Consider the following 23,814-nt stretch of genomic DNA (forward strand, 5'->3'; position numbering starts at 1 on the left):
CACTCTGTCAAAAACAGGTAGCTAGTATCATAAAAATAATATAAACGTTTTACATACTTCATAAGCATAACTACATTTAATAATAGCTGCAATTGTATGTATTCTTTAGTTTTATTTTCATTTCAATGATTATTGCACCATATCGTTTTTAAAATTATCTTATCAATCAAACATATGAAAATAAATGTTTCAACTGTTTCCAACAAAAATATTGATCATGCCATTTTAATATACACATATTAACTTCTGAATTGGGAACATGTAATTTTTAAACCTCAAACCTCAATCAAATAGTTACTGAAAATTGTACAGTATGTTTGATCGATTTTATATGCGCTAAGTTTTATGCTCCTTGAAAATAATTACTTAAGCATCAAATAATTTTATAATTTAAACTAGTTTGAATTTTTATTTACAGGTGTACAAATTTATAAGTAATAATGATTATATTACAACGAAAATACTCTTAACTTACAATCTGATGATTGTAGGTTCCACTTCCATAAGATTAGTGGAATGTTTATACTATCTTTCTTATTCGCATATAAAGTCATATAATTCGTTTTATAATGTAAGAGAAAAATAATTTCTAATGTTACACTTATCCTATTTACAGTGCCTAATTTGTGTATATAAGAATTTTACAGCATTTGTGGTGTTCGTAGATATCAATCCTGTAATTGAGATATTCACGAATATATCTCTTTTGAACACTGTATTACTGAAAATTTAATAAATCCAGGGGATGTCTGTAGATGTTGAAAAGCAAGAATCTTTAATTCTATTTCAATCACTTCACTTAAATGTGACTTTGTACACATTATGACACTGAGCAACGTTCCTCGTAAGCAAAAATGATCAAGACAGAATACACTGAGTACAGATTTCTACACTGTAGACCAGCAATTAAGTATTCTTTTTTCTTTTCAATAACACACCCCGGATTTCCACATACTCTACACATTTGCACTAGAAACTGGTGGTGAACTTGCTGTCAAGGGATCCTTCATTGAATTGATTTTTGCAACAATTTTTAATGCAGGTCCTAGTTTAATGCTCATAGCCGACATAAGATGATCTTCCTTCAACAACATCAGAGCTTGACCATCAATTTCTTGAATGGCAAAGTCTTCAGCATAATCTTCACAGCCTGGCATATTACGTATAAAATCGCATACTTCTCCAACCTAATATTCAGATGAAAAATTATTACAAGAATTAAATTGTAGTGTTCCTTTTAGTTTATAACTACTTTAATAATGTATTGAATATACTTACAGTCCATTTGACTGGATTTATCTTTGGTAAACTGTCATCTAATATTTCTAAAGTGGAATTTAAATCATCACCATTTTTCTTCAATAAATCTATATCATTGTTAAGGCTCACATCCATTGGCCATTGTTTATTAACAGAGTCTTGAGTTTCCTTCTTTTTCCTATAAGTAAATAGTATTATTAGATGATTTAATATTAAAGGTTACTTCGGATATATATTGCCAAGGCCACTTACGATTTAGGACTAACTGTAGACAAAAGTTTTTTGTCTTTTTTATTTTTGGCGTTTTGATCCTCTAGAATATTGCTATCTAGTTTATCTGAATCAAGTGAATAATTCATCTTCTTACGTTTAGATAGTGGTTCTTCCTGATTTTCTTTATCAGCAGAATCATTTCTACCATTATTATTTGTCTCACCAGTCATTGAACCATTGAGTGAAGTACGGTTGACAGCAAAAGGTTCAGAAGCTGTAAAAAAAGGATTAGTTAAACAATTGTAAAGATAAATTTTATTACATTCAAAGATTTACTTTTTTTTAAAAAAAGTCCTATAAACAACGCTATTTTTAAAAATCATCAAAATTTACCTTCTTGAATGACAAATCCCTCAATAACGTGGGTCAAAACTTGTGGCTTGACCATGGCTTTTGGTGGCACTTGTTTGCCCATGACCTGCATGGGAGCTGAGTCAGCAGTTGTTTCTTCTCCCAAATTACCGTTGGGTATTGAATTAACTGCATTTGTCAGGTTGATAAGAGGATTAGTCGATGTTTTATGATCATCTTGTTTTGTGCCATTCATATTTTCATCTTTTTTACCAGCTGAGAAATGTCAAACGTGAGAATTATAAACGTGAAACATGAATCTAGGTCAAAAAGAAGAAAGCTATAATAAATTTACATACCCGAATCACGCGAAGAATCTTCAGTTGAAGCATCTTTTTTCGAAGCAACGGAGTTTCGTGCCTCGTCCGAGACGGCTGTCATAGGCCCTGAAGATGGAGGTGGAGGAGGTGGCATCATTGTTTGTATCTCCACGCTACCACTCCTATCCCCAGAAGCTACGATAATTGGCATGCTTGGATGAGTCGCAGTAGTGGACACAGCAACAGTTGTTTGTTCGTTTGCGTGCTGCTGTTGCTGTGACTGCTGTTGCTGTTGTTGTTGCTGTTGCTGCTGTTGTGCCTGCTGCTGCTGCTGCTGCTGTGCCTGCTGCTGTTGTTGTTGTTGCTGTTGCACTGCCGCTTGCAATTGCATCTGCTGCTGAGCCGCGACCGCTGCCAACTGATCAGTTGGTTGACTTACAATTGGCAGAGCTTGCAGCGTCGGATGACCAGCCAGCTGATTTCCAATCAAAGCAGGATTGATGCTTACTACAGGCATGATCGGACGCTCGCTGCCTATCACTTGTACGTTCGGCGCTGCTTGTCCTTGACCCACGGTCATGCCTGCAAGAGAATAAAAAAAACTGTTACCACGTAGTTCGCGCATGCATACGAGCGCATAATGAGACGATGCGTTTTCGGAGGGAATTACGAACGAAATAAAGCTCTACAAGCTGCTGCTGACCTGCGCGTTTATAATGAACAAAATAAGTTCCATTTTCAACCCGCTTACCCATTATAGGTTTAGGTTGTATCTGCTGCTGCTGGCCTTGAGCTTGATGATATTGCTGCATCTGCTGCGCCTGGTGTTGCAACTGATGTATGAATATTTGTTGAATCTGGTGTTGCTGCGCCTGCGCCTGCAGCTGCGCTTGGACCTGTGCCGCTTGATGTTGCTGCTGCTGCTGTTGTTGCTGCTGTTGCTGCTGCTGAGGCGATTGCATAACGTTGCCACCTTTGTTAGCCTGCTGTTGCCCGAAGTTCCCTTTGTCGTTCATCGGCGAGCTCGGTGGCGCTTGCTGGTTCGACTGAGCAGCTCCCTTTCCCGCGGCATTTTGAGTTCCGTTGGTCGCTACGGACACGGGTACCTGTTGCGGCTGTAGCATCATCGTGTGCTGGGCTTTGGCCGTCGTGACGTTGGTCGCACCGCTGTTGCTCGTCGTAGTGGCAGCAGCTCCGGATCCCGCTTTGCTCACAGTCACGTTCAAGTTCGGACCGGGCGACGTTCGCACCACGGGCTTGCCGCGACCTTTGCCTGGACCGACCGTGGCCTTGCCACCTTGAGAATGAACAGTAGCTTGTACACCGTGATTTGTCTGAGTTGACACAGAGCTAGCTGGTCTTATATTTGCTCCTTGAACACCTTGTAATGATGATGGCAAAATGCTCAAAGGACGCTGCGTGACCACACCTGCTTTACCTTGTTGCTGCTGCTGCTGTTGAATGTTCATTACCCTGGGTTTACCACCAGCCGTCGTTATCTGTTGAACCCCTTGAATTTGTTGCTGAGCTAGTGTATTATGCGTCTGTATGGGTCCGGGACTCTGAATGTACATGTCACCCTGAGTTGGGTCTCTGATAAAAATCTGATTGGGACTTGCTGTGAGCAATGTCTGAGGCTGCAGTCCTGTCCATATACCTTGGGCTGCAAAGGGCCAAGGTGCAAACTGCATACCTCTATTCTGTCCAGGTTGTCCACCCGTTGAACAAGTTGTGTACTATTGTTAAACATAATAGAAAATTTATATTACCTGAACAATTATTCAGTTAATCAATAATTGTTGAATTCTAACCTTTTGTACTCCGTCATTTTTGTTGTTGCCTTGTTGTTGTCCTTGTTGTTGAATTGAAGTCTGATGCTGAGGTAATACTTCTAATTGACCAAAAACTAAAGTTTGACCACCGCCAGGTGTAGCTGATGTTGGTACAGGAATATAACCAGCTGGAAAGCTTTGAACTTTAGTGCCACCTGCTCCAGGGTGTCCGCCTCCCTGACCAGGTGAAGCAGTTGTCAACATATGAGGTCCAGTTGCAAACTGACCAGCTTGAATTGGTTTTCCTGCTATATTATTGAACTGTACCTGTAAAAAAAGAAAATAGTTACAGTAATTGACAATTTCAATAATATTTGTAAATCATAATTTTGAATGTTTACCTGTATAGGTGAGGAATTAAGACCGGCTGGATGAGCAAGCAGATTTCCTGGCATCAGTATTGGTGCTCCTTGTGCATTATAGAGTTGTGGTAAATGATACTGATTTTGCATAGGTTGCTGTATTACTTGAACAGTTTGAGGATGTGCTGCCATCGTTGTAATTGTTGCTGCACCTTGCTGTCCTGATAAAGTCATTGATACACCACCAACAGATTGAGATTGTTGCTGAGCTTGTTGTTGGGCTTGTTGCATTGATACTGCAACTGTATCCTATAATTTGAAATGAATTGTTTATTGGTTGCCGCAATTAAAATTTGAATGCAAGCATTATGCAATTGTTTCAAAATTAATTTTTTTATTTCATGAATTTTATTTATTTTTAAAACTCATTTTGTAACAATTGCATCAACTGAAATTCTGAAAGCTTTGAACAGTTCAGTGATATTGGAGAATTGATTTTGATTGTAACCAAAGAGCAGTTACAATTGAAAAGTAGGATATTGATATTTTAATTTTATAATGAAAGTTAAAGAGAATATAAATAGCTACAGTATCAATCACTCAATCATGATTAGGAAACATGTTGATGTATGAAAAAAAACAATTGCGTTCTCATGAGCATGATTCACCTTGCTCTAATCAAAAAGCAATTAAAGATTGATGATAAATGAGTTATATGAAATCTGACTGTTGAGCACTTTGAGAAAATGAGTGCAAAATTTGTGAAAGAAGTAAAAAACAGTTAAATACATGCTGCTGTGGCATTATTGCTGCGACCTGTGGTTGGACAGAAACTTGAGTCTGCATCTTTTGCTGGCCGTTGTTTTGCTGCTGGTTTTGCTGCTGCGACTGATTCTGTTGTTGCTGCTGGTTCTGTTGTTGAACGTTCTGCTGCATGTCATGGGTAGTTATGATCATCTGTTGTCCCTGCTGATTTTGGTTTTGTTGTTGTGGCTGATTTTGAGATTGATCCATCTCCATTTGCTTATTGTCACCCATGATTATTATTATGTTTTGTTATTATTATGATCCAAAGCTCAGATAGATTGTATGAGATTCTATGTCAACACCATGACTAGAAGAATTCTAATGGGAAATTGTCACTGCACATCTGAAATCACACAAAATTTTTCACGATAAGATACAAAAAACCAAACAAAGGTAAATTTAAGAAAATAAAACACACAGAATGTCATTGATTACATTTGACTTTGCTTTACGTACGCGCGTATTCATTTTCTCTCTACTTGAAATTAATCAAAATTCGCTCGAACAAAGTTTTATGGGGGCCTCGTAATTCATTCTAAAATTCCACCCAATTTATAAACGAGAGGATCTCGAAACACGATGGCGCGGGCGCGGTAATTTATGCCCTCCTTATATTATGCATTATAATGCATTATATAAAACTAAGTATTGGATTACCCTTCAATGGCACAGCTCCTACATAATAATATAATAATAAACGTAGTAAAGCTCGTCTCCGGGTGCCTATGCGCGCGACCTTTATATAGGACACTTGGCAAATTTCGAAAACAAATCCCGAACTCCTTCCTTTTCAAAAGTGCGAAAACAAAACACGTTCGCGCCAGCGCAGCGGCGTGCAGCGCTCGTGCACACACATAAAATCGGCGAAGTGGGGGAGGTACATAAGTAAGGTATATACACTTCTCTCTTCTTCCCGGCATTTAATAAAATACATAAATCCCTCCGCTATGCTGGCGCACCACCACGAGCCACTGCTGCTGCCGAGAAAGAGAGAGAGAAAGAGAGAATGGAGAAAGAGACAGACAATCAGACTGTATTAGGCAGCGCGGCCGAGAGACTGCCAAGTGTGTGCGTTTGTGTTTGTATATACGTTTTATATATACTTGTGTGTTGTGTGTGTATATGTATGTCCCCTTGTGTGCTGCGCTCATTTGGAGAGTCAAGGCATACACACAGGCAGAGCAGTAGCATGGCTCAGTCATGGCGTCGTTATCTGTAGTTTCCGCTCGCGACGCCGCGAATATCAGCCGCTCATTAGTGCACCGCGACTATCTAAGAAGTGTATCATCGTCGTGTCGTCTTCGCCGCCGCCGTGGCTTGTGTGTTATCGTTAGTATAAAGCGTCCAAGTCGGAGCAAAGGAAAAGTTTGCCCCTGCGACACACAGGACGACAATCTACTCGACGATTTATGAATCGAAACTTCTGAGGTAAGAAGCTCAGCTGCGGCTTAGACAATTAGTGTGAGTGCGCTCCCGGTATGATCATAGGCGTGTATGTGTATACGCCTCCTGCTATTGTGTATATCAGTGAAAAGTGCCGCACGCAGCAGATGCGTGTCTCTGTGTAAAATATTATGCATATAAAAATGTTGCGGTGCAGTGCACGTATATATGTATATAAGTGCTAATTGTGAAAAGACACATAACCTCTGCCGCGCGGAAGGGACGCGCGCAAAAGTCGTTCGTTCGCTGCTGCTGCTGAGTGTTGCGGATATTTGCATTTGTTTCAAGCTCGTTATGCAGATGCTGTTAAGAATTATATATTGTTTCGCAGCTGAGATTTTCGGAGTGAATCGCGCTCCGAGTGTGTTGATTTTTCGAGTTAGAAAATCGGAGCGAAAATCTTGATGCCACAATGCTACAGTTTATTTTTATTTTTTTTACTTTTCAAGCTTCCCAATGAAAGGATCATTGGCCATTATACGTGACAATATAATATGGTTGATTACGACTCATTCGTAAATGACATACGAGCAATTTCAATTGTTGTTATGATTCTGTATGGACAGCTGAATTTTTGGTGTCATTTATTTTACAACGAGTGTGTACAAAAGACAAAACACATCATTTGATGAAAGTCAAAAAGATTATTTCTGTATGAAGATCATCCGCTTTGGCAGTGTTCTTCCAATTGACTGATTTTATTCATTGCACAAGATGTTAAAATTAGATAGCTCTTATCTTGCACAACAAAGATAATGTTCAAAGTCAGATATTTGTTCGATAATTATATAGTTCTCGAACGTATCCCTTTTTTTTTAAATAAATGAGTTACATCACTGTTATGTTTGAACAGATTGTTTTTGCTAGATTAATGTTATTTTAATTTAATTATAATAACATTATTTTACAATTAACAGCAATGACTTCCAGAAATTTTCGTATATTTATCATACATAAACATATGAAAACTATCAATCATTTGAAAAAAGATGAGATCACCTCATTTAATCATAAAGTTAAAAGTGGAATTTTGGATTGAATAATTTCAAGTAGATATTTCCTGGATTACTGTGAACTTGAAATGAGTTGTGTACTGGAAAGAATTCAAATAAAATCAAAATTTCCAAAGTAATGAATACATAAATCTGATACATTCGATGAATAAATCAAATTGGTTATTAAATCATCCAAGTTGTACGTGAATACCATGAATTGTACTCATTCAAAAGGCCAATGTAATTGTACCAGAAAATGAAAAATCTGAAACTCCGACTGAAACTTCACTTGCCTGTTGATCATAGCAACATTTGAAATTGCAATATATAGGTATGCAGAATGATTCGATTTGACGTGTATACATTCGATGCATCCGTGCACATAACGTCATAGAGAAGTAGTAGTATAAGTCACAGTCGCCGTCGTGACTCGGCGCGAGTGGGAGATTGGATAAAAAGAGAGACGCACAGAGAGACAGCAGCATCAGAACAGATCGTTTGTGCGCCGTCGCTCTTGAAAAGTCACGAGACGCTGCTGTGTGCAATATATAATAACTATAACAGAGAGCTGTTGCTGCTGCTGCAAGCATAGCCATCGCATGTCGCGAGAAGGGTAGGGGAAAACGACGACGACGACGACTTTCGCGCAATGTGGGTAAAGGTTGTGGTCTCGGCCGAGAAAATGCACACACACACACACACACACACACACACCCACACCCACATAGCATGCAAGTATACGTACGAGCTCTCTTGAACCGGAAGCATTGCACCCTATCGATATATACCATAGTTCTCTATGTGTATGCGCGCGCGACTGACTCCCAGCTGCGAGTGCATATAGATATACGTGTGTAGGATGTGTAAAGTGTGTCTACATCTATACGTAAGTGCGATTCGTGCAAGACACGTTTTTGCAACGCACCGCGATGCAAGTGAGGCCGAACCAAAACAAAAAAAAGTTAGAAAAAAAAAGAACGAGGAGAAGCGCAGCTTATATGGAACTGACCAGTCGCTATTGAATTTCTCACGAATTCACCTTTCTTGTCGCGCTCGCGTTGAGTCAGAACACAGCCTATATAGAGAGAGAGAGAGAGAGAGACCACATGTATATGATAGAAGTACAGGCATTTCTTCGACTTGGAGCGACGGGGCCTGACTCCGCTTCTTCTCGTGTTCGTCGTTCTACTGTCAAGTAATGCGTGCTGTATGTGTGTGTGTTGACGAAGAGGACCGACGATTTTTTTCTCTCTCTCGATGAGCGTTTAAGATTCTGAAGATGGATAATGGCATAGAGAGATGACCGAAGGCTCTTCTTTTTTCCTTACGCTCGGTGGACGTATAAATATTTAAAGAAACTTTCGGGGTTATTCAAAGGATTCTTTGGATGCTTGTCGTTTGTATGTATGATGGATTATGTATCTACCTGTCCGGACAGAGAGAGAGAGCAAAGCAGTGCAGATAAAAAAAGGAAACAAAACAAAATGAAAAGTCTTGGTTTTTTTGTTTTCTTCTGGTGAATCGACCAAACGTCGAGAGCCGCGTTACGAGCATTCAGTGACACGGACACAGACAAACGAAAATCACATACACACGTTTAGCAGAACTCCGAAAGAGAGTGGATAAATACTTGTGTCGTGGTGCGTTTGTTACTGTCAAGATATCGGAGTCGAAGTTGCCGCGATTAGATAGGGAGTATAGTAGCAAGTAGCAACGACAGCAGCAGCTATTCGATTGGAGAGACTCTCCGAGCACTGTGTTATCGAATTTTTCAAACGATTTCAAAGCAAAGAGTGACGAAAGAAAAAATGTGCCTACTCTTTACATATTTTATTTATTATGATTATTTTTGTCGAGAGTTGCTCGATAACGCGTGTGCCACTACCCTTCACAGCTGATTTTATAGCTCTATTTTCGGGACGGACGACGACGACGACGACGATAAAAAATAATCTGTACACGCTGTACGAATGAATGAATTTTCAATCGTTGGACGTAATATTTCCCGAGAGAGTCCGTTTCAAAGGCATTTTATACGTGCTAAACTGTAACGCAGCACGTCACAAACGTATACATACATGTGTATACAATATACGTGAGCCAAGCGCGCATGACGCGTCGAACAACAAATGAATCAAAAGGTCAAGTAACTCGCCTTATCGAGTGTATAGAGTCGTATATGCTATAGAGCCTCTTTCTCTCTCTCGCTCGCTCTATTGTATATACTACTCTATATACACGTGACGCTCGAGTGCGCGCATGGTTCGTTTGAAAAGTTTCGTGTTACTCCAATGAAATCTGTGTTTGCGTAAGTAGGAGGTCTCAAAAAAAAAGTGTATATCACGAGGCTCTCTCTCTCTCTCTTTCTGTGCACCGCTGCTTCATGACTGGATTATTTTTTCATGAAGTATATTAAAGTCAGTCGTTTCGAATGATTCGAGCTCGTGTCAAATCAAATTTGGCGAATGTGGGTATCGAAATGGCGGAAAGCACACAGCATATTGATAAGAACATAATGTGCAGAAATGAACAGCAGCGTGTAGCTTTTGTCATTTATTACGGACCGAAAATCTGTTCGTTTTCGAGGCACAAATCTGTCGCTCGTCGATAGCATTCGGTCGCTTCCTTCCTCCTCGTATACTTCACAGTATAATAAATGACTCAGTCCGAAATACGTATACAGAGAAACATCATTATGATGAGTCCAAAAGCGCGAGATATCGAGGAAGGAAACATCGGTGGAATTTCTCGTACGAGCATTAGTCTGCCGGTATAAAAAATACATAAGCTCGTGTGCTCGCTGCCGTGAGCTGAGCTTATATATACCGAAAAGCTTTTTATAAAACCGACCAGAGATTCAACGAGAGAGACACAAAGCTGAGCTATTATTCACGATGGCTGTTACGAAATAATCTGAATCTCGGAAATTCGACTGGTAACGCCGACCGATCGATTTTTCATCCTTCTTTTCTTTTATTGTCTTTCTTTTTGGCTATAACAAAACAAAATGTCGTCCCTTTAACGCGTGATGGCAGCCATAATAATTAGTTGGGCGCCCACACGTTAGCTCGTATAGATATATACAATACATCAACGTTATACAGTATATAGATATACGTATATTCGGTGGAACAACAAAGGCCAAGGCGGGGGAGCCCCCCTAGAGAAAAGCGAGAGACGGAGAAAGACCGGTTCAAAGGAACTCGCGTGGCTTATAAACGTGAAGAGCAGTACGCAGCAGCCATATATATAATACGAACATCGCCACCACCACCACCACCACCTCCATGGGGCAGGAGCCGAGCACCATCCATGTGTGTGTACTAGGGATGGCGGTGGTGCAGCACACAGGGTGATGCTAGCAACGAGATAGATGCCATCGTCTGTGTGAGCACACACACACAGGGGGGGGAGGAGATAGGCGAGCCGAGAGAGGCGATAGGATATGTACAGAGACTCGATGCAGCAGCAGTAGCAAAGCTGAAAATACCGAGAGAACCCCTCTGTGCAAGGCTCGAAGCGCCGCGGGAAGATAGACGAGATGAATAGACAGAGAAAGAGAGAAGAGAGAGAAGCGAGAGAAGCTTAATTAATGGCACATTTCGACAAAATTTTTCAACGGCTTTGGTGGCACCCAAGAACCAACGAATTGTACTCGTATATAGACAGTAATTCTAGACCAAGAGAGAGAACTTCTCGCTACTGCACATTAGTATCGAGCTCGTTTTCTCCAAGAGAGTCAGCTCAGAGAAATTTCACGGGGGATGCATTTTAATTAACAGTCGGGAAAGATCGGCAAGAATTTATGGTCAATCTTGGAGGTTTCTTTGGTGGCGCTACTCTATTTCGAGCACGACGAAAATATTGTTGTAATATCTTTAGAATAACACAAAAGTGTTAATTACAAAGAGAGTGAAAAAATAACACACGCACAGGCACTCTTGAAACGTAAAGTTTTCTCTCTAAAAGTGCTCGAAAAAAGTCAAAGCCAAACGCGATGTTTTTTAAGAGCGTATATAACGAGGAACAGTTGGACTCTGAAGAACATTAACGTTTTGTGTGTAGATGTGTGCTGCTGCTGCTGTCGCTGATGAAAAAAGAGAAGTCTCATACACGTTCATATATATTTACGGCCACTTATGTGCACATACACACACACACACACTCGGGCCTGTCACAGCTGTGCACATTATACATACATACACATGACATACAGTACACATACGTACACAAACGAGTAAAGAAAAAAAAGGAGGGAGACACACGCTCGCACATACACAAAATAAGAAAGCAAAATAATATATTATAAATGTATGTATGTATGCTTTTTGCTAAGCCCCCATGGTGGGGATATCATGCTGTACGAATACGACGTATAGGTAGATATATATACGGTGAAGCTCTCGCAAATAATGGAGGATATTTCTTTTACATTTCTCTCTTCTCTTCTCTCTCTCTCCCTTTTCCAACTCGTGCGTGCGTGTGTGTGTGTATACGTGCCGCATACACACGTATATCTATATATAGGCGCGCGCTACATCGCTAAATGGGGAACCAAAGGCGGTGAACCTAGCAACAGCAACGGAGCAGAGCAGAGAGGGCGGAATCACACGAGCCTTTTCTCTCTCCTGCTTTTGCGCTCGTGAACATACAGCGCACACGTACACATACATAGAAGGCAGATATATGCAAGCCGAGTCGCGCACGGAATCAGAATGAAAGACGCAGCAGAGACGAATGAAAAATAAGCATCAAGAGAGAAGGGGACGTTCCCGTCCGCAGAGAAAGAGAGAGAGAAATAATCCATCTCTCTCTTTCTCTTCCATTATATATACCAACATGGCATATACTTGGCGAGCAGCACACATACACAAGCACACACACTTACAGCGTCACGCATGAGTGCTCCGCATGCGAACAGTCATTATCGTTATAATGAAACAGAAGGCGGCTTGGCTGAGACTTTCGCCATCGCTTTTCGCATTTCTTTTTTTCTCCCCACTCTTGGTGCCTGCCGATTTTACCTATCTTATTTCGTATCGGTTCCCGTTTCCCCCCTCTAGACGTCGCCTCTCTCTCTCTCTCTCTCTGTCTTTCTCTCCCCCACTCAAAGTAGCATCTGGCATTGCGGTTACAGACGAATCATTATACATTATATACTTTACATGCCTCTCCAAGTAAGATTAGATTTCTTCGAATAATTTTTAATTCAGATTTTTTTCAGCTGTGTAAGCTTATTTTTCCTTCTTTTTTTCTCTCTTTCATTTCGTTTATTAATGCATAAACATGAAAAGCGTATGCTCGTGTCCTCCTTTACTTCGCGACTCACGCGCAGCGAAATATACACGTATCCGTATCTATATGCCTTATACGTATACTGTATATACCCTCTCTCTGTTTCCACGTAACTAACCAACAGAAAACGAGAGATGCGAGAAGGAGAAAAACCTGTTAATATTAAGTTTCAGAACCGCCTTGCTCGATTATTTTTTTTTTCGTTTTCTACCACACTGCCCAGAGGGAATAAGAATAAAACGAAAATACTCAGAGGTGGGCCCTATTTTAAAATTGATAGCCTCGCGTGAACGATAAAGAAAAAATATTTTTTTCGAGCCTAAAGCCTGTTCGAACGAGATAAAAAAAAAAGTACATTGGTATATAGCTATAGGTAGAGAGACTTAACAGTTATCTATATAGGCATGTATTTACATATACGTAGAGCGAGATAGAGATAATAGATATATATGTGTACTTACAATACGCCTGCGCAGTCACGCCTTTGCACGTTTCAAGTCTTTACACGTACCAAGAGCTGCAATAGTATATATTCAGAGAAATATTTGTTTCTCTTTTATTCACTGTTTTTTTTTTGAAAACTGTAACAGGCACTTTTGAAAATATCACACGTATATGCCTTCGTACACTGCACAACACTCGAGTATATATAACAGCACTGTATATATAACACACTTATTTTCTTATCAGTATAGATGTAATTACGAACACTTCGTGCACGTGTGCAGACCACTACTGGACACGTTAGATTTTTCAACACTCTGCCCCCGATCGAATCGAAACAATGGGCCACACTACGACGACGGAGCACTCTCGCACAAAAGAATCGTGTGGAAAAGAAAAAACCGAGAGAGAGAGAGAGAGATAGAAACTGAAAGCAACGAGGTCCGCACACCAACTGAGTGCCTGCAGTTCACTGATGCCCGAGCGAGAGAGGAAGCTCTTTCACACGGCTTCCACTGTGGCTTCTCATTTGTATACGAAAAATCCCCCACCATGGGTGCAGCGCGCGTTCGACAGCCTGCAAGCCAGCCACGCTGCCTCCGCCCAGCCGCGAAGAGAAAGGTAAAAATGCGCTCTGTGGCGGTGATTGGTCGAACGTCCGACCGATGGGAGAGGTCAAGTTGGAATCATTGGCGCCATGCCTATTGGATGAGACCGAGAGCGAATCCGAGCCGACTCAGATGCAGCTGGCCGGTGGGCGTGGTCTAAGTAGTTAGTATGGCGACTCAGTGGGAGAGGGTGCGCGATCGTGCGCATGCCCAGCCTCGTAGCCAACGAACACGATCGCTTCGCCAGCGAATAAAGCGCTCCCTAAATAAGCTGTCCCGTAGCCCAGTGGTGGGGGAGTCGAGTACGAGGGAGGGGGAAAGATAGAGAGAGAGAGAGAGGCTGCCGTAACTATATACGCTGTTGAGAGCGTATATGCGGGTGAGAGAGGGGAATAATCGTGGTTTGTGTGTGTGTGTGTGTGTTTGTCCGCTGTCGTTGTGTTGGAAGTTCGTGTGCATCTGTATGTGTGCGCTTGTTCAAAGGGGGATTTCGTGAACATTGTATGGGTGAGAGAAGCTCGAAACTACAGAGCAGGGGGGGAGAACGAATTCGTATGTACTGCGGGTATACGAAGTAAAGCCGCTGCTGCTCTGCTTCTCAGGAACGTAGCTATATACGTCGAAATCATCCACGAAATCCCCTTTTCTCCTTGATGAGCCTTTCTTTTTTTTTCTTGCCAATTCGCAAAAACTATTTATGTTTTGACTACGGATTGACGTGATGTTTTTCTGTTGTTTGTATTTTCAAACGACGATTGTATGGATAAATACACAAAGTTGGCGAAAATAACTGTTTATGTAGCAAACATTTATATTTAATTTACTAGCACGAACAACTAAAAATCGTTTCACAAAAATACCATTATATATTTTTTTTTATTCGTGAACTCGCAATGTGTTTCTTCGTTATCACATGTTAAACACTGATACACACACGAATGAATGGAACGTATTCACAAGTATTTAACGATAAAGACTAACTGAATGCAGCTTATCAATGTTTTTAGAATGAATTTCTGCTTGATAATAAGCTCAAATATTTTGGTTTCAATTTTATCTCTCTCATATGTCAATGAAAACTTATAGTCAGAATATTTGACTCTTGAATAGAGGAAATTCAGTAAAAATTTATTCCACTTCTTTTAAATTACAATTTTTATTTAGTTTTCTAATATTGAATAAATTTTAATAACTCAGAATAAATGAAATATTATTAATAGAACATATCTATTTCAGGCCAAGTAATCAAGTAGCAATTGTCCAAATCGAAAAATTGTGGTAAGTTAATTACATAATGAAAAATACTTGAGCTCATTCAAATTAAAATAGACAAAATTTATAAATTTTCATATGCCAAACACGTGAAAAATTGGGAAAATATAAAATCTGGATGAAATATGCATGAAAAGAATATTTTTAATTATTGTATAACATTTGATCAATAACGATTAATATAGAAAGAAGCATCAAAACTGTAATAAAAACATCAAGTCCATTTGGGACTCTCATTCCCCTACACATTGCAATGTTGTATTTTCCGTGAAAATCTGGTATAAAAGATGAGTGAATAATTTATGAACTTTTAATGTATAACTTTAGGTTCTCAAAAATGTACGAGTCAAAGTTGAAAATCATTTTATCGAAAAAAATCCCTTTCGATTTTCCACTAGGAAATCATTTATGGCCTTGTGTTTCAAGTATGAAAAACGTACCCTCATGACTTGAACATAAAGTTATGACGATTCAGATAGAAGAAAAAAAATTTTAACTCAAAAAATGGCGGCTGAAACATAAAAAAATCAAAAACCTTTCCAGATTTTTTATATCTTAAAATAGGCCTTCAGTAAAAAAGTTACAGATGACACAATTCTTAGAAATATTTAAAAAATGCGCTGGAGTTCTTCAGTTTCATTTGGAAATTTTTATGAATTTTCAAATGTTGTAAATTTCAAAGAGAAAACAGTTATTAAAAAAAGCCAAAAAATTCCAATGTATTCTTTAATATACACTGAAAAAATTTTCATCTGTAATATTTTTTCCCAAAAACCTTTGCTTTTGGATTAAAAAAAAATTTTTTTTCTGATGTAATTTAGGTTGTTTATAACTATAAGAGAAAAACGTATTAGATAGTAATAGTTACTTATGTAACAAGTGCCCAAAAAGCTGGGCACTTGTTGCATACAAAATTTTATGCAATAGTAGGCGAAAAATACGTTCATTTAAATGAGGCGTTTTACCACACACCCGTGTCCAAAATGGGGCATTTTACCGCACACAAGTGTCTAAAAACGCTTTTTGCGCACTAAAAAATGTGCGAAAAAAGACATTTTTCGTCATACTGTTGCATAAAGAACTTTATTTGTGACTGTGGAATGTCCAATGGACAAAAGGGTCTGTGCAGCGCAAAGGCTTAATCACGAGTGAGGTCACGCGGTGACCACCAGCTGCCAAAAGCAGCCGCTCAACGGGCAGAGGCGACAGACGTTTACATCCAACATTTTCAATTTTTTCATGTTTCAGCCATCATTTTGTGACCCTGACTGAAATGTGTAAATTCGAATCCTACTAAAGTGTCAAATATCTTTTAAGAGAATGAAAAATTTACTTATTTATTGTGGCCCATAAGTAAAAAGGCGTGTCAAAAAGCTTTGTAATACGGTTCAATTCCATTAAATTCAGAGATATATTTAATTTTGGTTATTTCTTTTTCTTTTGTTTTTGATGTTGTAAATATCTTAATTCCAAATCAATATTTTCTTTTGTAACTTTTTTTATGGTTTCGCTTTGTTCATATTTTGTATCTTTATCATTAACCTCACTATCTTCAGACGAACTTAAATTAGTTTCACAAAACTCTTTTTCCAATAAATTTTTGTTGCTGAGGCCTCGCCAATAGTCGCATTATTTCAAATATGAATGATCTAAATTATCACTCACATCAAAGACTTGGTTAAAACTTTGAATACCAGTTTCTCGCACTGTATCCAAGCTTTTGGCGATCAATTGTGAATGCATTAAAATAAATTCATCAATTTTCATACAAGTTTTTGTACTCGTACCTAATGTTTTTACCATTGCTGAAATTAACTCCTTGTAATATGACTTCAGAACAACACCTGAAATACATTTTCATTTGCTGTGGAGATTAAATTGGCCCAAAATGGAAAATAAGATGATAAATTCAGTTAAGGCACAATTGCAATTATTGCGTAACGCAGCAATATATTTTATTTGAAACAAAAATATAGGATTTATAATTTACAAAAATGAACTTAGCATCTGTTTGCCTTTGAATTTAAACAAGTTTTTCTTTCTGCACTGGGGTGACAAAATGAAATACAAATCAAATTGAATTTTATTGTATGGATTTAATTACAGTGGAACTTTCCTATTTTTCAATTTCGAAAATTTTCCAATAATCTCTTCTATATTCAAATTATCTAAAGTATCAGACGACGAGTTTAAGATAGTTCTATGATTTAAATTTTCTTCCGTCATAGATGTACGTAGACGATCTTTTATTTTCTTTAACTTTGAATATGCTCGCTCGCTACTAGAATTAGTTGTTAAAAATGTATGATAAATTTTCAATAATTTTTCTACATTCTTATAATTAGATGAATTTTTTTCAATTAACAACTTAACATAAAATTTTCGCAACTAATTTCCTTCGATTTTTCGTCGGTAAAGCACTGATAAAATGTCTTAAACTGGATCAATTCTTCAGCCAAATCATCATCAAAATAATCCACGTATATTTCGCATAATTTTTTGGCTGGTGTCTTATATCCGCAGTACTCATTACTGTAAGTTTGCTTAGAAATGAAAACCGGCCACTTGTTTCTTCGTACGCTTTCATTCGGCTTTGAATGGATACAATAAACTTATCAATCACAGGAAGAAATAAATTGACATAAAAACTTTTCTTTGGTTCGAACTGAGTATCAACGGCTTTTCCAAAACCTTGATGAACCAGTCGAGTCGATCGTTATGGTATACGTTTATTCAACTGTTGATAATCATTATTAATACACAAATTCTTGTCAAGGTGCTTAATTCTATCGAAATCATCTCGCTTTTCTTTAATGTACTCAAGCAAAGACTGTAATTCTGCTATAGCAGTGTTAAAATCTATATTTAGAGTTTGCAAAGATATATTTACTGCATTCACTCTTTGTAAAATTTCATTCCACATAACCGTAAAGATGCAGGTCTCCAATCTGCCCATAATTAAATAGAGACCCATTGCTTCTGAGTTTTCAGAAGAAAATTCCAAAAGAGTTGAGAGGATATGAGTGTATCCAAGAAACAAAGCTTTTACAGCATCTGCGCGCATTTTTTTTTCAAATTTTTTTTCAATTTTTTTTGCGATTGTTGGAGGCCTTTTTTGGTGGAGGCCTATAGGCAGCTGCCTATTCTGCCTATACGTAAGTTCGGCACTGATGGATTCATCTTCGTCTAGAAAAAAGAAGTGAATATAAAGAATGATAGTTAAAAAGAAAGAGAAAGAGGATTCGTCTAGAATTTGTCTATACATTTCAAGATATTATGCATAAAAAGATTGAGTTTATGCAATCGTGCTTATTAATTATATGGAAGTGTATCTTCGAAACTGTCCGAATCTTCTCCACGCGATGATTTCAATTTAAAATAAACATTGTGTTCACTAATACTATGTTTCTCACAGAACTAGTGTTACGTGTTACACACAGTCCAAATGATAAATTGTTTAAATTCAGACCGTTATATGATATTCATTGTTGATACTCAAAACTGAAGACATATCGAATTCAATATACGTATTTTCTAAAAATACATAGCTGTTTACACATTTATCAGCTGGGCTCATCTGAATTCTCAACTGAAATTTTAATTTGAATTGTACAGCTACTTTCACTTTTAAGCTGCAGTCCCGTTTTCTTATTGTTAATTCAATTTATTCTTTTCAATTCAAACTTCTAATATATGTAGAGGACCTAAAAAGCAACGTTTTGACACATGTATTAAATCTTTATGGATGAACGTGTGAAGTGCATCGCCCAATCTGTAGTACAAACTCAGTAAAAGTTAAGACGCTTCGGGGTAAACATAAATAAATTACGAAGACTGCAGCAAGTGAATCTGGTAACAATAAAATGAAAAATATTTAAAATTTTTAAGCGATTGTGTTTGTGCATCGAACGATAGAAATTTGGTCCAGCGATGAAAGTTTCCATGACTCAGACGAACTTACACGCGACAAATCCGATGGGAGCTCCGACGATTTTGAACACATAGATCAAATTAGCCAAATAGAATCGAAAGCATTGAAAAGTATGAAAGAAAAGCAAAATTAATTATTAAAAGAGCAAACAATATTTATCAAAGAAACTTCAACTTGAGCCGCAGAAAACTGACTGCTACCATCAGACCCGCACTCCAAGCCCGATGAAATACTCGCAAAAAATTCTACAAGCCTCAGATTCAGCGGCGGAAAGAGCTTGATCTTCTTCAGTTTCTCAAGTATCATACCTTTCTGCGTTTCGTAGTCTGCAATCCCGTAGAATGCAGTTCAAGTTTTCCTTTTCATATCCACATCTGCACCGCGAGTCTGAGATGATGTTCTTTCTTTTAAGAGACTTCTGTTGATAATAACGATATATCGTCGAGTCATTTTCACGTTTGACGACCATGGTGTGGAGCGAGTGCTGTTAAACTCACTCTAAAAACTTGTAATATTAAACGTATTCTTATATCGAGAAAGCAAAGATAGATCTCAAGTTTATACGGTCTACACATACTGTTGGTTGGATCGCTTGCAGGCTCATTCAATTCTGGTAATTAAGTAAAAGCAGCCTCATTTCAATGTCTCTGTAGCGTCGTATATATCTGTCTCTCTTGCGGACATGTGTTTTCGTGGGTCATTCGGTCAAACGAAGCGTAAAGTCGTTCTTAATTCTATTAGAAAGTGCAAGTGCAACGAAGTGGGGGGCCGAGCACTGAATAGTTTCCAGTGCGTTTTCACACTTGGTGTGGAATGTTCACACCGTATGCGTTAGTACGCGGTTAGTAGTTCTCGGAGTTGCAACGAGATCACATCGACTGCAGCAAGTGTTCCTCGTGAAAAAAAATCTTGAATTTTAAGTGACTTTGTATTGTATAAGTGAGTGCGCAAAAAGATGTCTAGGATTCTAGGCGTTGGTTGCATGTTTCATCACGATGAACGCTCAAGCTTAAAGAAAAAATGGAAGGGCTTACGAGAAAGTGTCAACTGGGAAATCGAAAGAGAACGATTTGGTCTTCTCGATCAAATTTATACCTTAATCAGTGAGTGGGAGCTGAGCCGCTATCCGGATCTTCGAAAATATTTTCGTTCCGAAGAAATCGAGCGTCTTCTCTCGGATTCCATAAATTACACGAATACAGACAGAAATTATTGCCAAAGCAAACGATTCATCGAGTTTGTGATCAAAACCGGTTACAAGGACAAGCCCGAAGTCGACAAAGACGGCAAGCCACTGTTGCGTCGCACCACTGCACTGCATCACGCGGCTAGATACAAGTATAACGAAGAAATCGTCGGTATGCTTTTCAAAATATACAAAAAATTTGAAGTGAATTACACCAACGAGCTGGGCCTTTCACACTTTCACATTGCCTGCGAGTTTGGCTGCGACGAAGTCGTCAAGAAATTTCTTAAGCTCGGACAAGATCCCAATTGCCTCGTAGAAAAAACAGGTGACTCGCCACTACACTTGGCTCTGGAGCACGAGCATAAAAATGTTGTCGAATTGCTGCTGAGAAATGGCGCCAATCCGAACTTGGCCAACAAGAACAAATTGACTCCCCTGCAGATTATTTGCAAGGGTGACTGCGATGATTACAACTTGGTGAAGATGTTATTCGAGCTCAGTAAGGAAAAATTCAGGCCAGTGCAAGTCAATGTTCAGGATATGGGCGGGATTACGCCGCTACTCTGGGCTCTGTCTCGTGACCGTAGGAAATTGGTCAAATTGTTTCTTAGAAATGGCGCGAATCCAAATTTGACCAAGATGGATGGATCGACGTCTCTGCATGTTATTGGCCAGAATTCTGGTGATGGTGAATTGGCAAAAATGTTATTCGTGCTCAGCAAGGAAAAGTATCATCCGATGCAGATCGATGCCCAGGACAAGTGGGGACGGACACCGCTGCATTTAGCTTTGATCTGGAAAAACAGGAAATTATTCGAATTTCTGCTGAGAAGAGGCGCCAGTCCGAATCTGACTAACAAGGAAGGATCGACTCCTTTGCACATTATTTGCAAAAGAGCTCATTATCATAACGAAGACGACGATGTTCTTGTAGAACTATTTTTCAAGATTATTGATGAAAAACATAAGTTAGCGCAAGTTGATGCTCAGGACGAGTTAGGTAACACTCCATTGCATTTGGCTTTACGCTGCGATAACAAGAAGGCGGCCGAAATGCTGCTGAGACGGGGCGCCAATCCGAATCTGGTGAACAAAGACAGATTGACACCTTTGCATATTATTTGTCAAAGGTACCACGATGACGGCTTAGCGGAGATGTTGTTCAGGATCAGTAAAAAAAAACATCATCTGGTGCAGATCGATGTCCAAGACAAGTTAGGCCAAACACCGTTGCAATTGGCTGTGGCGAATCTCTTGCCGAATGTGGTCGACGCACTCTTGAATCATGGTGCAGATCTGTCTAACTTTTCTTTCCCGACTGAAGCTTTCTTCACTATGAGATGTAATCCGTGGATTATGAAATTGGGACTTGCATCTCTTGCTCTAATCGTGATTGAGCGCCTAGGGAACAAAGGATATGAAATGAAGCTTGCCGATGCCTTGACAATCATGAATTTGTTCGCCAATCACAGATTGTTTGAAAATTCGGTGAATCTTCAAAAATGTTGGTACGACGACGATGAGTTCGTGAAAGGAGCAAAAAAGATAATGGTACGTCCGAGTCTGTCGCTCTACGATCTGATACGATTACAACCCAAAGAGGCGGCGAAATTACTCACTTACGAGGACTACTTCGAGTTTTGGAACTCGAAAAAATTGTGTAAGCTTCCTAAAATTTATCACGAGGCTTGTCTTATGCATCTGTGTGAGAAACTATCGAGAGGATTTTTCCGGCACTGGGCGCTGTATCCATTCTGGGAGTTGACGCGTTATCGGCTTCCTATTGAGATGTGTGAAATGATCATCGATTCATCATTGACGAACATGGATTTGTGGAATATTTGTTTGGCTATTACAGACTAAAGCTAGTGATATAGATCTGCATATTTGCAGTATGATTCAATATCTAGTATTATTTAATTTTTCATAGTTTCCATAACATTCAAATAAATTAATTATCAAAATGATTTTCGATTTTTTTATTGATAAGTTCACTATAATCTTAAGTAAATATCTGAAATACAATAAAACTCAATACATACACTGCGATCTGTACACATATTTCGATGATGGTTTCATAAAAAAAAATCGTATTGATAAAAAAGTAAAAGTAAAGGTGTTTTTTTTTAGTCAAAAACAGAAAAGGTTGATTAATGAGCTTCATCGAAATTTTTTATTTGCATTAATTTCTATTTAACATTAATGTTTTTTCTCTCTCTCAGTTCACTATTCCATCACGAGACCGGCCTGCTTCTAAAAGTGTGTGCTTACATACAATTTTTTTTCATGAAAATATCCTAAGTAATATGGTAAATTGAAGCTTGTAATGAATAATACATTTTTTTACAAAAATCATTTATTTTACAATCATTATTTTCACAATAAATCTTTCTTACTCTGCTCAAATTAGTCTGAAAATGATAATTCATAGATAGATATACCGCACGTGTGACGAATGTGCCGTGACTTACAAGAGATTTCAAAGGTGGAACGTAAAATGTTAAAAAAGCTCTCTCGCTCTCTCTCTCTCTCTCCCTCTCGCTAGGTACCACCCATCAGCCATGAAAATAAAAAAAAATAATCCATCACCGTATTGCACCGATGGAAAAAAGCGCCGAATAGGCAGGAAAAATAGAGCAAACGCGGTAAGAAAGAAAAAGCGAATTTCGGTGTAGCTTTTTTTTTTGTTCGTCGTCGCGTCGCGTGTGTTAGTGCGCACAATACATCGAATACGAGCAGCCGCTCGTCCATGTGTCGCTGCTGCATCATATGTACGAAGAAGGCACATAATCCTCCGGGGGGCTCTCTCGTTACGTCCCTGCCACAGCTGTCTCTGAACGATGTTTCCGCTCCACCCCTGCGCGGCACATCTCACGCATTTTCCCCCCACGTTTCGGAGTCCAGCGTGGTACTACACACACACACACACACACACACAGACGCACGATACAACACTCGTCCGGCCATATATGTACGTGTAGCCTGTGCACACTAATGCAAGCACGACACTGTTAGGCCTTTAATTCTCCGACAGTTCAAAATGTAAGTACAGGGAAATAGGGGCACTGCCTCTGCTAGCCAGTATACCATTGTTATGATTGCCACTTATTTTAACACGGGAGCGACCCTTACTACGCTGTATCTACGCGTTTTAAGCTCCCTCGGAATTAAACGCCGTATAAGATTTATTTGGCATTGGCAAACGTCTTCCTCCAATGGCGAGTCCGACCTGCGTATACGACATTTTATATTACTGCGAGGGATTTGCCGTTCAAGTATGTGTGTGTGCATCTGTGTACGCAGGCTGAGCGCCCACACCGAGCTCCGAGTTTCGTACACAAATGCACGCACGAGAGTAGCAGCAACAGCAGCGGGCTCGTGTCGAAACCAGTGCCCACACATCGGCTTTGGGTATCCCGTATGCATGTATGCGAGAAAGTACGTCCATCGTCCAAATCGTGTGTGCAGCAAAGTTGTATATACGCATTCACACTTTGCAGCAGCAGCAGCAACATAGGCGTCGTTGTCGTCGTCGTTATAAGTCGTTGCTGC

At 39.2% G+C, this 23,814-nt stretch overlaps 2 protein-coding genes across 9 annotated transcripts in view; one reads left to right on the plus strand and one right to left on the minus strand.

Moving 5' to 3' along the window:
* Window positions 1-197: 197 nt before the first annotated feature.
* On the minus strand, window positions 198-13,734 carry LOC106655363 (polyhomeotic-proximal chromatin protein). 7 transcript variants are annotated; one of them, XM_014375714.2, is made up of 11 exons: window positions 13,280-13,731; window positions 5,068-5,428; window positions 4,318-4,587; window positions 3,956-4,243; window positions 3,583-3,880; window positions 2,896-3,441; window positions 2,184-2,726; window positions 1,867-2,100; window positions 1,513-1,747; window positions 1,279-1,438; window positions 198-1,187 (listed from the first exon to the last, which is right to left on the minus strand). In XM_014375714.2, the coding sequence occupies exons 2-11, from the start codon at window positions 5,314-5,316 to the stop codon at window positions 957-959; spliced, it is 3,054 nt and encodes a 1,017-aa protein (XP_014231200.1). In that variant the 5' UTR covers window positions 5,317-5,428; window positions 13,280-13,731; the 3' UTR covers window positions 198-956. The 7 variants fall into 7 exon arrangements, with proteins under 7 accessions (XP_014231200.1, XP_014231199.1, XP_014231193.1 ...); XM_014375713.2 differs by having other exon boundaries at window positions 2,896-3,880; window positions 5,095-5,428; window positions 13,280-13,734; XM_014375707.2 differs by having other exon boundaries at window positions 2,896-3,880; window positions 13,280-13,733.
* LOC106655364 (D-2-hydroxyglutarate dehydrogenase, mitochondrial) overlaps window positions 6,243-23,814 on the plus strand; it is a 68,847-nt gene continuing 51,275 nt past the window's right edge. For both annotated transcript variants that reach the window (XM_014375715.2, XM_014375716.2), the window contains exons 1-2: window positions 6,243-6,513; window positions 15,107-15,148. The gene's annotated coding sequence lies outside the window, so the exon portion shown is untranslated. The remainder of the gene's footprint in view (window positions 6,514-15,106; window positions 15,149-23,814) is intronic.

This window comes from Trichogramma pretiosum, unplaced genomic scaffold (assembly GCF_000599845.2).
Source record: "Trichogramma pretiosum strain Unisexual culture from Peru unplaced genomic scaffold, Tpre_2.0 scaffold12, whole genome shotgun sequence".
Lineage (NCBI taxonomy): Eukaryota > Metazoa > Arthropoda > Insecta > Hymenoptera > Trichogrammatidae > Trichogramma > Trichogramma pretiosum.

Coding starts and splice junctions, on each gene's coding strand:
- LOC106655363 (XM_014375707.2), bottom strand. CDS start 5,316: ATGGGTGACAATAAGCAAATGGAGATGGATCAATCTCAAAATCAGCCA. Junction 1,439..1,512: donor TCTACAGTTAGTCCTAAATC/GTAAGTGGCCTT, acceptor ATTTACTTATAG/GAAAAAGAAGGAAACTCAAG. Junction 1,188..1,278: donor TAAATCCAGTCAAATGGACT/GTAAGTATATTC, acceptor TCTGAATATTAG/GTTGGAGAAGTATGCGATTT.